Genomic DNA, 14627 nt, shown 5'->3' with positions numbered 1-14627 from the left:
GATCGCTTAATTGATTGATTGATTGATTGATTGATTGATCGAAAGATCGCTTGATTGATTGATCGATTGATTTTATTTGCGGATTTTAAACCAATAGGATACGTGAATTTTTTCACGGATTTTCCGGAGCACATCAAACGCACAGATATACTTTGAACCATGGAGTGATTGAATTAGCTTTTTTCTAGAAACTTGGTATAGACTATCTAATAAAAATGCACGAGGTGCAATGAAATAAATTTTTGCTTAGGACTATTAAAGTAATAGTTAGTTATTAGTTTTTAATATAATTTTTGCACTTTGAGCAAAAAGTTCAAAGTACAATTCAAAGGCCCGTTGTTTAGGTTATTATTGTTATTATTTATAGCCTATTTGTTGTTTATTTATTAACATAGACAATCAAATAATGATGAATATGTCAGTGTCGACTACTTCTTTGTTTTTCTTGGGTGCACTGTATTGCTTCTCCGAATTTTTCCCGAACTTAGGCTATTTTGTTTACCTGATTGTGTTTATAAATGGCCGTGATGGGACGAAGTGGTCAAGCATTATATTAAATTATTAAAAACAGATCCCCATTTTCAGTTTTTTACGAGCTTTTCCCCTTAATATTTCCTATATATCGTGTTCCTGAAGTTTTCGCAAGGCCTGGAGGAGCCTATACGAGGCCTAATATTTGTTTATTATGTAGGCCCAGCCCTATTATTATGTGCGCAAATCCAAATGGCGAAGTTTTGTTGCAGACCGGTTTTGTTATTATGAAAAGTGAAACGCCATCATGCGTGAAATGTACAATAGTGGATAATTATATGCAAAATGAGAGGGCGCTATTGCAGGCCTGTAAGTTGGCCCAGGGGTACAAAAGGGGTCTGTCCGTCGTGGTATGCCTATTCCATCAGTGGCGTAACCAATGGGGAGGGGGAGAAGGAAGCTGCCCTCCCCGACACAAAAAGACTGGGAATAAGAGCAAAAAATAGGGAAAGGGGGAAGGGGAAGGAAGGAGAGAAAAAGAGGGAAGAAAAAAGGGGAAGGGACTCAGAAACTTAGAAAGGGGGATGAAGAGAAATGGGAAGGGACACTGGGAAAAAAGAAAGAAGAGGAAAAGGGAAGGAAGAAAAGGAAAAGAGGGAAGAAAATGAAAAAGGCCTGCAAATTTTAGTGCAGCTTCAAACAAATCTATTCAGACGTTTACCGACCACTGGGGGCAAAGGGGCAGCTCCCCCGTGAAAAATTTACCCAGTCTTTCCCCCTCCCCCTGTGGGATGCTGGCCGCTCCGATATGTAAGGTTTTTAGCCCTTTTTTTACTTTTGCCCCCCCCCCTTAAAAGTTGGCTTGTCCCCCACCCTTTGCCTACCCTCTGAAAAAGGGCTGGCTACGCCACTGTTACCGACCTGCCTACCATTAATAATTTGGAGCCGGAAGTACAAGAACTTTCTTTTCTATGCCACTTTTATAAGCTCGCAAATTCCGAATGTCTGAATCAACTGAAACATTTTTTCTAGGACATTCAACCATACCCTAAAAAGTGCATGCTAAGAATATCCATTTCAATAACAAAATACGTGTAAACCATTTTAAAAAAAAGAAGCGAAGTGAAACTTAAGTTTTCAAAGGTTTTTAGAAAATGTTTGTGCTTTGTGAAAGTCTCTTCAGGGAAAACATTAAATAGTTCCAGGAGTGTAATTGTTATTATAACTGCTTTGTTATTATAACTGCTTTGCTTTTTTATGTGTACTTAAGACTTTTGGGTGCAGGTCACTCTTTTATTGTACTTTTTAAGATTTATCTTTGTAAATTTTCCTTGCGTATCGATTTTATTTTGTATTTATGTAAAGCGCCTAGAGGCCTTTTTGGCATTGGGCGCTATATGAAACGCCTTATTATTATTATTATTATTATTATTATTATTATTATAAGAACAATCGTACATAAGAAACGAAACAAACATGATAAAAACCCAGCATTCCGGTATGATGAGTAATTTGCTAATGATTATTAAGTTGAAACTTTCCCATGTCCTCTTCTTAGATCAAATTCTTTTCACCTGTTCACGAGAAGAAACTGAGAGGAAAAACAAGAAAATCTGGCGTTGAGTTTTGATTTAAGATAAGACCTGATGTCAAGAACTCGAGTGCGCTCATTTTTTCCTGCTGCATGTGCATTGTCAAACTATGTGTGTGTTTTATTTTATTATTATTTTCTTTAAAAAAAAAAAAAAAAAAAGAAGAGCATTTTGTGAAATTTGCCTGATTGCCTTTTTGTCAAAGAGTGAACTGATCACCAACAAGTACCGGTAAAGGTTAGCCTACTTCATATTTCCACCCATAACTATAAGAGCATTACGCCCTCATTAAACAAATGCCCCGCACGATAATGAGCCGTCTCAATAATGCTATCTACTGAAGATAGAATCTCTATAAATGCTTTCTTTTATTTCACAAGTTTCAAAGACAGATGTAGAAAGAAACGCTTTTACTCAATTACTAGCATAATTATCTTGATAAGAAGCTTATAATAATATATAGTTTCAGTTTCAGGACTGGGAAGAAAAGGAATTTCACCTGTTCAACAGTGTATGGTGGGAACTCGCTAATATTTTTCTATCATTTAGAGCTTTTAGAGCTATTTAGACTTCCTTGAGTAATGAAATGCGTGCGTGTTTCAAATTCTAGGAAAATAGAAAGATGTAAAAAAGACATATTACAGCTTGCAGCCGCTGGCACTTCCCCCGCCCTTCAGACTCTTCCTCTGCGTCGCCGCGCCGCATCACTGCGATCGCACCACTGGCAAGTCCTCAGTTCACTATCTATGTTTAGTCCAAATTGACCCTATGAAAATGCCGATATCTAGAGCCCCTACCTATTATCAGAATGGACGCTTCCAATCCTTTAATTCAAGAGGGGGAATGAACGAAGTAGCATGGGATCAATGAAATCGGGGAAGTACATTATTGCGTAATCATTTATTGACGGTAGCCAGTTCACCATGAAAATCATTTGTCAAGTATTTATATATCCTTGGAATCTACCAATGCATGAATGGACTGAATGGGCGATATCGCATGATAAGTAAGTTTAGATCTGTATTAAAATATGTGTGACATTAATAAAAACATTTTTAGATTATGTGTTTTTTAATCCCGGTGATATTGCGAAAGATATAAGGAACGATTGAGATGCTTTATCATCATCATGTCATTTAGACACCAAAACCATATCGATGACAAATTGACAATATTGCTTGACGAGTAAAGCTGTTGTGGAAAGCTCTCATATTAAAAAGCATGATAGCATGATAAGCGTCTTGATATGTGACATAAGAAATTAACGCAGTGTGAGTTGGCGTAGTACTAGAGAGCAAGGTATGTTACCTCATTAGTTTCATCTTTTTAGCAATATTGAATATTATGAAGAGAAATTATAAACAACCAAAAAAGGGCTTGGATAGCGACGTTTGCATAGTGTTGTGGGACCTGAGAGCACATTAGGCATGTTAGGAGACAGACACACTATGATCCTCGAAGTAAACTTCATAAACCTGGAAAAAATGTTTATCTTCAATACGAAAGGTCAAAATTTTCATATGATGGACGGCTTTTCATCCCAGCTACATATAGGCCTGCACATAACATTAGATCTAGTATAAGTTTACTTCGAGGGGGTGATTTTCCGTTCTTTACACGAAAGTATTTCAAAATAATTATTGTAGCTTATTTGCTGATGACTTAGCGTTATACAAACATATCGTGTTTAAATATACGTATAGAGGGAGTTAACTTTGTAAATGGAAGTCATTTGTAATTCAAGATACTGACTGTTTTAAGGTGGATACTACACCCCCTGATAAATTTTGTAACTAATTTTGCATTTTTCTCAAAAAATAACTACACACTGGTAACAAAAGTTATGTATATTAGGGCCTATAGGGGTAAGGAATCCAATTACTTTCAAGACAAGTGGTTCATTATATTTGTTAAGAAATGAGGTACATTCTAGCGGTACCTCTTTTCTTATCATAAATAAGATACCGCTTGTCTTGGGTCACTGAAATTCCAGTGTATCATGTGTATATAGTAACTGGATTCATTGCCCCTATAATATACGTAACTTTTGTTACCAGTGTGTTATTATTTTTTGAGAAAAATGCAAAAATAGTCCCAAATTTATCAAGGGGCGTATAGTACGATACCACCTTAAAAGGTTCATTGATTTGGGGTAATTTTCTGCATGTAGCCCGCAGCAGGCTAAACTATAATTGTTTTCCGACTGTTTCACAATACCGTCACTGTATAAATCCATTGTTATTCGTGTTTCAACTAACTATAACTTTGACCTTTAGTTTTAAGTTTAGTCATTTTAGCGTGTGATTTTTAAAAGAAACACTCCCTTTAAAAATCATACAATGTAAAAGGTCAAATAGTTGCAAAGCGAATAACAATGCTAAATGTTGTTCACTACTCCCCATGCCTATTTTAGGCCTATACTGTTTTACCAAATAAAACATACTATTTTAAATGATAAAACATACTATTAACTAAGGCCGAGTAAAAAAAATACATGTTTCTCGTCCGCGCCCTCCTCCTTTTTTGAAGATTTTTCAAATTTCTTTTTATTTTGTAAACTTTCAGTTATAACTTGTTGAAAAAGATGTTTCAGAAGTTAAAACTTATTTTACAGCTTTGTAAATACATAATACATCATTTCAGAAGAGTTTTGTGATCACTAGAGGGGCCTACCACTCAAAACAATAAAATAAAAAGGGCCTCCTCCGTTTTCTCAGATATCAATCTGTATGTCGAATACCCAAAATATGGTGCCAAATACAGGTATTTAGGCTATAGCGTCATTTTCCAATAAAAAATAGAAAATAAAAAGCCCCTCATCCTCCTAATTTTTAAAAACCCGGACGAGAAACATATTTTTATTTTTACTTGACCTAAATCCTACTTTTTTAGTTGGAACTAAACTGGCAATAACATATAAAAGGCGAATTTCCATACTTGGCCAATTTTTGGAAATAAATGCATTTAGGTTTTCGTATGCTGTACAAAGTATAATATGTAGCCCCCTACTCCTATTTTTAGGAAACAAATTTTTGTTCTATTTTATAACCAATTATTTATTACAAATTTGAATAAAATAGTAAGATTTTTCAATCTCATTGTGGTTTCATCAGTCACGTGAAATTTAATTTGTGACTGCAATTGTAAGAATACGTGAAAAATTACATGTTTTGGCCTTATGCAGCCGTCAATGGCAATTTGCATAGCCAAATATTAAAATTTGACTTTTATTGCCAGATTAGGATTGGGCTATGTTTCATTTGGCAATGCAGGATAATATTTTTTTAATCCTAACAAGAAATGTCCCTAAAAAAGACAACGCCATCATCACCATGGATGAAGATCATGTTTCATATGGCGGAAAAATGGTGCTGTATTTTTGTGGAATCAGCTGCTGTTTTTTAATTTTCCTGTACAACTGTAGAAGTTCAAAAAAAAAAAAAAAAAAAGACATTGGTTTGGTCGAAAGTGCATGTCGATTTTGAGTTTGTATACCGCCCATAAAGTGCTCTTTATTGAAAATTCAAACTTAGCACAACTTTTTAGTGCTGTACAACAATACAAGTCGTACACGTAGGCTGATGACAAAAGTTTAATTGAGTCACTTTGGAAGTAGGTGGGATTTGTTGGTATCCGGGTGGGAATTTAATCATGCCTATATAATATGCTCAACGACTTATGGAGTTCCGATTCCTCCTCCTCCTCCTCCTCCTCCTCCTCCTCCTCCTCCTCTTCACCACCATCATGATCATTGTCGTCTTTCGTCTTCTTGACTTTCGTCATCATCATCATCATCCATCTTCATCATCATCATCATCATCATCATCCATCTTCATCATCATCATCATCAACATCATCATAATTATCATCGGTTTCAGAAATGTTTATTGGAGCATAGTACTGTTTCTCGGCAGTTAGTAAGACATTTTTGATGAAAATCCATCTCTAGAAGCGTATAGCCTACTTGAGGTTATTTGTCCAGCAGTGCATGTCCAGGCATTCGTCATTCTGATAGGGGGAGATTTCTTGACAGGCTAAAGGGGGGGTAATCTTTTTTTTTGCAGGTCGCAAGGGGCAACAAGCGATTTGTTGTCAGGTCGAGGAGGGGGGGGCACAATGTTTTGGGCACCGTTTCTATATTATTATGCCCTAAATAGGTGCAGGAACTTGGAGTTAGGAACACATTCAAATAATTACTAGTATGTAAAATTTCCTGCTCACTATTTGAGGTTTAATTTGCGTTTCCCCAAATCTTGCATGTGTAAACATGGTAAGGGAGGGGGGGGGGGGGGCTGGTGGGGTGCAAAGAATTTTGGCACGTCAAGAGCTAGGGGAGGAAATATTTCTTGGCACGTCGAAAGGAGGGAGGGGCAAAAAAAATCCCCCACGGTAGGCCTATAGCTAGGCCCTATACATAAGATTGGGAATAAAAAAATCTTGGCTATCTCACTTAAATTCTGCCCGACCCAAACTTACATGTCCCGTGAAAATCTAATGATGCACCATTCATGTAGCTGTTCGCAAAATTAAGCCTCAGTCAGAATTTAAACATCTCATTTTCATAAATAAGGCAAATTCTGATCTGGAATGGAAATTATGGCTGGAATATTTTTTACATTTTTAAATGTTTGTTTGTTTTTGAATGGAACGAATGGCTGGAACATTTTTTCATTTGAATGTTTGTTTGTTTGTTTATGAATGGAAAGAATGCCTGGAATATATTTTTTAATATATGTTTGTTCGTATTTAATATGGTACATTGCTATGGGACATTGGCGAAGTTAGTGCTGCATCACATTACCAACCAGAATCAGTTGGGATTCACCATGACCTCTGTATTCTGAGTATCATTGTACGGAAATAAATCAGCAAAACTGTAAACGTTTTTCATGTTTATTGAGTGTAACGACGACCTCCCCTTGGCACCAATCGAAAGGAATCATGCTATCCCACAATTAATAGCACTAATTTTACCGGGACCAATTAGGCGCTGTGATGTGAAAACAATGTTGCCTGAGTATTTATTAATGGCCGGGCTCAGAGGTGGGGGCCCGGCAGAGTCCCCCTCTACCCGTTTCAGAACCAGGTTTGGTCAGAACAAAAATTGACACTTTTTAGGCTAAAATGGTTAAATATGAGGTTAATTTTGTCAGAAACCAGACGTCAACATGGGGGGGGGGGTGTATGGACCATCCCCCTTTGTCAAAATATTCGGGGGTCCCCCGGGATTTACGCCTATGGGGGCAAGTATTTTTTGGTAGGCAGCGCCACGCACGGGGTCAAACTCTTTCTCCCAGTAACCCCCTCCCCACAGTAAAACCCAAAATTACGAACATTTATACTTTTTGAGGCAATTTTGAGCCCCTCCCCCGAAATTTACCTTGCCCCCTCCCCGAATATAATTCCTGTTTCAAATTTTGTATTCAAACCCCCTCCCCCCTAAGTCGCCCACATCAGAAAAATCCTGGCTGCGCCGCGCGCGCCACTCCCCCACTCCATCCACAGCTACCTCACACAACCCTAGCTACAAGCTCCTACATAATTGCCTATCTCTCTACACACATTTGCGCGATGCATGCTGGGATTGAGAACAACACACTGAAAATAATACAATGTACTGTCGTGTGGAAATTCCAGTGGTATAGGTAAATGATGACAAATCCAGGTAAAAGATCGAAGTCACCAACGATTACCTTACTCATACCGTCTGTATTTTTGTCTGTATAATTCAACAGGTTTGGATCTGAACTTGAGCAATACCGGCACAGTATGAGACATGGAAAATCCGGGATGGAATCGTATTTAATATGACATGGCATCGCGGGTGCATGATGTATTCTTCTACTGAAAACACCACGGACTACTATATTTCAGAACAGATTTCTCACTGTTAGTTTTGGAGCCATTAAACCATACAGGCATATTTGAACACGGGATATATATATAGGTGATATTTGTCAAGGAGAAATCAGCCGGAACTTTCACACGTTTACCATGGGTCAGGAAGCTTCAACTACTCGCACAAGCCCTGCTTCAACTGGTGCTGGATCAGCTCCAGGGCCTGCGAAAAAACGCACGGAAACCGTCAAGGTATGTCTAAACATTAAAATCGAGAGCCCTAAAATTAATGTCAATACCATTATGGTTACCATGGTTACTGGGATCGTATCCGAATTTTATCACCGTGATAGGACCCTAGGGGCCTATATGATTACTAAGGGAACCAACTCCCATATCTTTTTGCTAATACATGTACATGTAGTAATAAAAACTCAAGAATCGTACGTCACAGGTAGGTCAAACTATACTTTTTCTGAATCCTTATTACCAGAGGAATACTTTGGTGGGGTTTAAAACAAGATTCGAGCATTTTTGAAATTTGACATCATAAAACATATGACCCCATACTTGCTGGGAACCCCCGCCAGAAGATTGATTTATATTAGTTTGCTACCCAGAAGTTATTGCCTATGACCCATGTCATAGAAAACACCTACATACATAATACATGGGTCAACCTTTTTCAGGTCAAAGCGATTGGTTCCCTGGGTTTATAACGGCCCACTTTATTTTAAACCTTCACCTTCGTTATAAAACTAGCACTAATACTAGTAATACGGTACTACAGGGTGTCCCAAAAATAGAAACCCTCATTGCTGCTCCTTTTTCTACTATTTCTGAAAAGTTGATCAAATACAGGTTTCAGCCCTGGCTCTCATTGCATCAATTGCGTTGTGTGCCATTTTTGTGCGATAGATACTTGAGAATGCAGCAGTAATGGTTGCGAATATCTTGGAGGTAAACTAGTGGTCCTCGCTCATAAACGTTTTTTTGCCCCAAAGGAAGAAATCAAGTGATGCGAGGTCTGGTGATCTTGCAGGCCACTCCACGGCATGACCCATCCCGTGGACAGAGTGAAAAACGGGTACATTTAAAAAAAAAGAGCATATCTTCCAAAGTTGTGAGCCGATTGAAATAATTGTTTTGGTTTATTAATAAAGCTAACGATAAAAGGTTTCTTTACATACCAAAATATATTCGATCAACTTTTTAGAAACAGGAGAAATAGAGGGCGCAATGAGGATTCTCTTTTTTTGGGACACCCTGTAGTATAATAAGCCGCTTTGTTCGTATTAAATTTTTCAATAAAACAACAGTCCAATGTATTTTGTTCCGGAAAATTGAGCAAGAAACGACCCCGGGAAACGACGGAGATGTAGGGCCATCAGGAAGACCATTCGTCCAAATCAAAAAGTTGCACTCTGACCCTAAATCTCCGTTATTGCTTGCTTAATTTTCATAAATGATGTACCGGGTATACCAAGTTATTATTTGATATTTTTTTTTGTATTGAACGAATTATGCACATGTTGGTTTATAAATTAATCATGTTATTTCACTCCAGAAAATTCAATTCCAATCCAATTCAATTCTTCAATGCTCACAATTATTTCAATTCCAACCATTCAATTCAATTCCTGCCTAAGCTAAATCATATTTGTTCCAATTCAATTCCAGTATATTAATGCTATGCGTGCTAGCCATAAAGCTTCAACATAAAAAGTTCAAGTTTTGAGATATTTTGTCGAAATATCAAGAGCTATCTTTAGAACCACTGAACCAATACTATGCTTGTTTGCACTCATTTTAATGCATTTTTCATGCTGATTCCAAATATGGTCATGAAAATTTACAATTCTGAAATTTTTGAATTTTTTTTTGGGAAACTTGTCGTCTGCAGTCGACACCCGTGTGGAAAGAGTTATAGGCCTAATGGAAATCCCAAAAATTCATTTAAAGTCTTCATTACTCACCATATTTTCAATTCCAATCCAATTCATGCCCAAGCCATTTTGATTCCAATTCATTCCAATGCATTAAAATGAAAATTAACTCAAAATTCATTAACATTACATAAAACTGAGTAGTAAACTTTTTGTACTACTGCTGAGGCCTGTGTATCACATTACCACACAACAAATGTTCATACTGTGTCGGCCTACACTGTTACAGCACTGGGTAAAAAACCTGTTAGGAAAACATTTTACCCAATGTTGGGTCATTTTCAGCAAATTACCAAATGTTGGGTAAAATTTGGTAAAAATCTTACCCGACCCATATGAGGGTTGTTCATAAATGGTATCCAATGGTGAAATGGCATTTTTACCCAACTTACTCAATTTTTACTCACTGTTTTTACAGCGTATGTTGTGTATGTTCAAAAAGATATAGGCCTACACCATAGACAGTAGAATATTTGAAACGCGTTAAGGGTGGACCCTGGAATTATGGACATTTTTGGGCCTCATAACTGCTAAATTATTGGTCTAAAGTATAATATTTAGAATGGCAACGACTTGATGAATTCATCTGTGAAGTCAAATTTGGGCAAAAATGCTCATTTTTGGAGAAAATACCCCCAAAACCGTAACAAAAAAATGTTGAGGTAAAATAAAATAATTTAATTTTCAAAAACGAGATACAATATCTAGGACCCGTTTTTTACTGTTTTGAATTTTGACCAACTTTCAATGAAAAATGGTTGAAATTTGGGCGAAAATCAGGCTTATAATGGGACATCAGAGATCCCTCAATCCCAAACTATATACACGATTCCCGAGTCCCGACACGTGTAGACCCTCCCTCGGGTCCATGGAGAACGACTGGTAATGTAGATTATACAACATTAAATAAACCCGATAGGAGAGCTATTATAAAAAAATAAACAAGTTGGTCTGTAGATTAATTGAGTTTTCGTCGACACACAGTGCTCTAGGAGCACCATAACTTTGTTGTCATTTATAATTAGGGCTTAGTGGTGTGTTGTTTTAATCTTTGGAGTGAAGGAGAAGGTGGTTTTAGCTCTAATTATTTACCCACAGATCATGACAGATGGAACCCAGACTGTGGGACAGTCTACGACACGTGTCGTTTTTGTCAACATTTATGGTTCAAGGGTATTTTCCCGATTGATCATCCATTTTTAAGCGACTTCAGAAAATATTACAGATTTTTTTGATGCTCGTCACATCATGTTTCTTCAGTTTTAGAAATCATGAAAGAAACGTCGTTTATATCACTTGCCCTATATATTAAAACAGGTGTTTGGGCTAAAGATATCATCATAATCAACATATTTACTTTTAGCCAATCAGGTGGGTGCTTATAGCTTGAACATTTAATCATACATGTCCCAGGTGGGATAAAACATTTTTCTCATGTCATTTTTAACATGAGTTTTCAATAACATTTATTTTTAAATTTGAACACATGACCTCTATAACTAGAGACACGTGAAGAGGTGAATACAAGGGGAAACCGAAATGAATACTGATAAGATATAGTGGAATCCGGTAGTTTATAAATCATTACAAACTATATAAATCTTACACGGCAAAAACCATGTATACACAAATATTAATATGTTTTGAAGAATCCAAGTGTTTGAAAATATTGGATCCAACACATAATAGCGATAAAATTGGATGCTTTACGCCCAATATTTATTGGTCTTGCTATGAGTTTTAAAATATTGGACACAAGGATTTCAAATTTGACATTACTTTGACATTACGAACTCATATTTACCCAGAAATCCAAGATGGTGGCCGCCGGCGCCATCTTGAAAAAATAAGTTTTGAACCAGATTACCTAAAATCGTGTACAAAGACACTTTTTCCGGTAAGTCGACCCTAAGAAATCCGAATCCGAATTACAACATAATTTTTGCCCAGAAATCCAAGATGGCCCCCATTATAAGGCGCCGTCTCGTCTAGGGTTTACTTCTCTTATCTTAGGTTTATGTTCCTTATTTAGGGTTAATGCGCCTTATTTGGGGTTGGGACTGGTTTATCTGAGGTGTACGTCCCTTATCTCGGATTACGGCGCCTTATCGGGGGTTTAGACTGCCATAACTGAGTTTACGTCTCTTATCTGGGGTTAAGGCGCCTTATCTTGGGTTTAGATGTCTTATCTGAGGTTTACGACCCTTAACTGGGGTTAACGACCCTTATCTAGAGTTAAGGCACCTTATGTGGGGTTTAGATGCCTTATCTTAGGTTTATGTTCCTCATTTAGGGTTAAAGCGCCTTATTTGGGGTTTGGACTGCTTTATCGGCGGTCTACGTCCCTTATCTGGGGTTACGGCGCATTATCTGGGGTTTAGATGCCTTATCTGGGTTTAGACTGCGATATGCTAAGGTTAAGGCATCTTAGCCACAGGTAAAGAACGTAAACCCAGGATAAGGCCGTCTAAACCACAGGTAAGGCGCCTTATCCCTAGATAAGGGATGTAAACCCAAGATAAGGCAGTTTAAACCCCATATAAGGGACATGAACCCCAGATAAGGCGGAAATGACACACTTATGCTTCTGCTCTCATTCAAAAAATCACATTTACGCTCTACCAAATAGGGGCCATCTTGGATTTCTGGGCAAAAATTAAGTTATTACGTCAAATTAATGTCAGATTCGGATTTCTTGGGGTCGACTTACCGGAAAAAGTGTCTTTGTACACGATTTTAGGTAATTTGGTTCAAAACTTATTTTTTTCAAGATGGCGCCGGCGGCCACCATCTTGGATTTCTGGGTAAATATGAGTTCGTAATGTCAAAGTAATGTCAAATTTGAAATCCTTGTGGTCGACTTATCCAAAAAAGTGTCTTTGTACACGATTTTAGGTCCTCTTGTTCAAAACTAAATTTTTCAAGATGGTGCCGGCCACCATCTTGGATTTCTGGGTGAAAATGATGCCGTAATGTCAAACTAATGTCAGAATCGGAATCCTTGTACTCGACATATCCGAAAAAGTGTCTTTGTGCATGATTATAGGTGCTCTGGTTCAAAACTTAAATTTTCAAAATGGTGGCGGCGGCCATTTTGGATTTTGGCCTCTAGCGAAAAATGCCGGGATTTTCGCGAGGGACATGGTGGCTATTTCTTTTCTAAATGGTCCATAGAAGTCGAATCAATCGTCAAACCTTACTAGCCAGAGAGTGGTCACCAAATTGAACTTTTTCGCCTAACTAAAAATGTGTTTTCCAACAATTAGAATGCATAATTTGAAATTAGTCTTTCTTCAAGTCTTTGGGCCTGATTGTCACAGAATACGAAAAAGGTCGAAAACACCCTGCATGTTTTTGGCCCTTATTTCCAAATATTAGCCAAATATTAAAATTGTACTTTTATTGCCAATTAGGACTACCTAAAGGATTAGGATTAAGCTATGTTTCTATTTAAAGTTTGAAATATATTCAAGCTGATGTTTTCTCTTGCTGTTTGATATAAAAGCAATTGAAAGAACCAGAAATAGGGCCTACATGTGAAAGGTTATAAAACCTTTTTGTTCATGAATGTGATTTGTTTCCGTTTTTTAATTCACTTGTTCAAACAGATTTTGAGAACATTCGAGCTATTTAAAGTTTGAAGTATATTCAAGCTGATGTTTTCTCTTTCTGTTTTGATGTTTTTAGCAAAGAATTAACCAGAAATCCACGCGAAAGGCTAAAAAACCTTTTTTGTTCATGAATGTGAATTATAAAATAAAAACCCAAAGATTTGTTTCTGTTTTTTGCAAACCTACGTAAGCGAAGTAAAACCAATTATACGAAATCCTGTTGTTTTTTCTTCTTTGTAAAATAGGCTTATGTTTCAACTTTCAATGGTGAAATCGGTTGCAAAGTAGGCCGATAGGTTAGAAATGTAAATTCCCAGCAAACACAAAACGTTTTACAGAAAATGTTTTAAAATTGGGTTGTATTTATAAAGGGTATAAAACGTTTGTTATTTAAGAATTGACAAAAATATTTGCAAAAAATATTTAGACAACGTTTTTAAAATGGTGTAGTCTTCATTATAACGTTTTAAAAACGTTTTATGACCTTTATATAACCCGAAATTCAAATGTTATTAAAACGTTTTGAATAAAACCAACCCTGTTTATAACACGTTTACAACGGTTTAAAAAACATTTTTGTGTTTGCTGAGTTATACGTTTGGGAAAACTTCACACTTGATTTTCAAAAAAGTGAATTTCATCTCTCTTGGTCACAAAGTGTATGATGAAAATGTTTTGATTTTTCATCCGACATTTTGTACATTATGAAAATATCTTTTTCCACATATATTCTCAAATTTAAGGTTACCATGGTTACATGCCGATCATCCGAAGGGTCATTAGTCAAAAAGTCCAATAACTAAAGCTTTAAACATAAACCATTATACCATAAGCATTACAATAACCCTAACCCTAAACTTCGCCCTAATCATAATTTACAAGTACATCGGGATCTTGACGTGGTGGGGATTTGGGAGCTGACGGCGTACCGATAAGGGGGTCTTTTGGAGCTGCGACCAGTCAAAATCAAGGATCTTTGTTGGCTTTCTGGTTGAAAATTGCCTGAAAAAAAACCCCAGAAATGTGAAGAATGAGCAATTTTTTAGGGTCTTTTCAACTCTTTTGGAGCTGATCAAGGGTCTTTCGGAGCTCTATTTTGGTCAAATTAGGGAGGGGGGGGGGTCTTTCGGAGCAGCAGGGGGTCTTTCCGGGGAAACATACCCGTATTT

The 14627-nt window shown here is 37.0% G+C and overlaps 1 protein-coding gene across 2 annotated transcripts in view; it reads left to right on the top strand.

Annotated features, from left to right (window-relative positions):
* The window catches only part of LOC140141167 (uncharacterized), a 261114-nt gene that overhangs the window by 228408 nt on the left and 18079 nt on the right, over positions 1 to 14627 (top strand). The window contains exons 1-2 of one of the 2 annotated variants that reach the window (XM_072162960.1): positions 3344 to 3362; positions 7799 to 8153. In XM_072162960.1, coding sequence (XP_072019061.1) covers positions 8058 to 8153 — 96 coding nt within the window. In that variant the 5' untranslated portion in view covers positions 3344 to 3362; positions 7799 to 8057. Of the gene's footprint in view, positions 1 to 3343; positions 3363 to 7798; positions 8154 to 14627 lie in introns of those variants that run through there. The other variant, XM_072162959.1, reaches the window with a different exon arrangement.

The sequence above is a fragment of the Amphiura filiformis genome, chromosome 19 (assembly GCF_039555335.1).
Source record: "Amphiura filiformis chromosome 19, Afil_fr2py, whole genome shotgun sequence".
In the NCBI taxonomy this organism is placed as follows: Eukaryota; Metazoa; Echinodermata; class Ophiuroidea; order Amphilepidida; family Amphiuridae; genus Amphiura; species Amphiura filiformis.
This window is presented reverse-complemented; position numbering and strand designations above follow the sequence as displayed.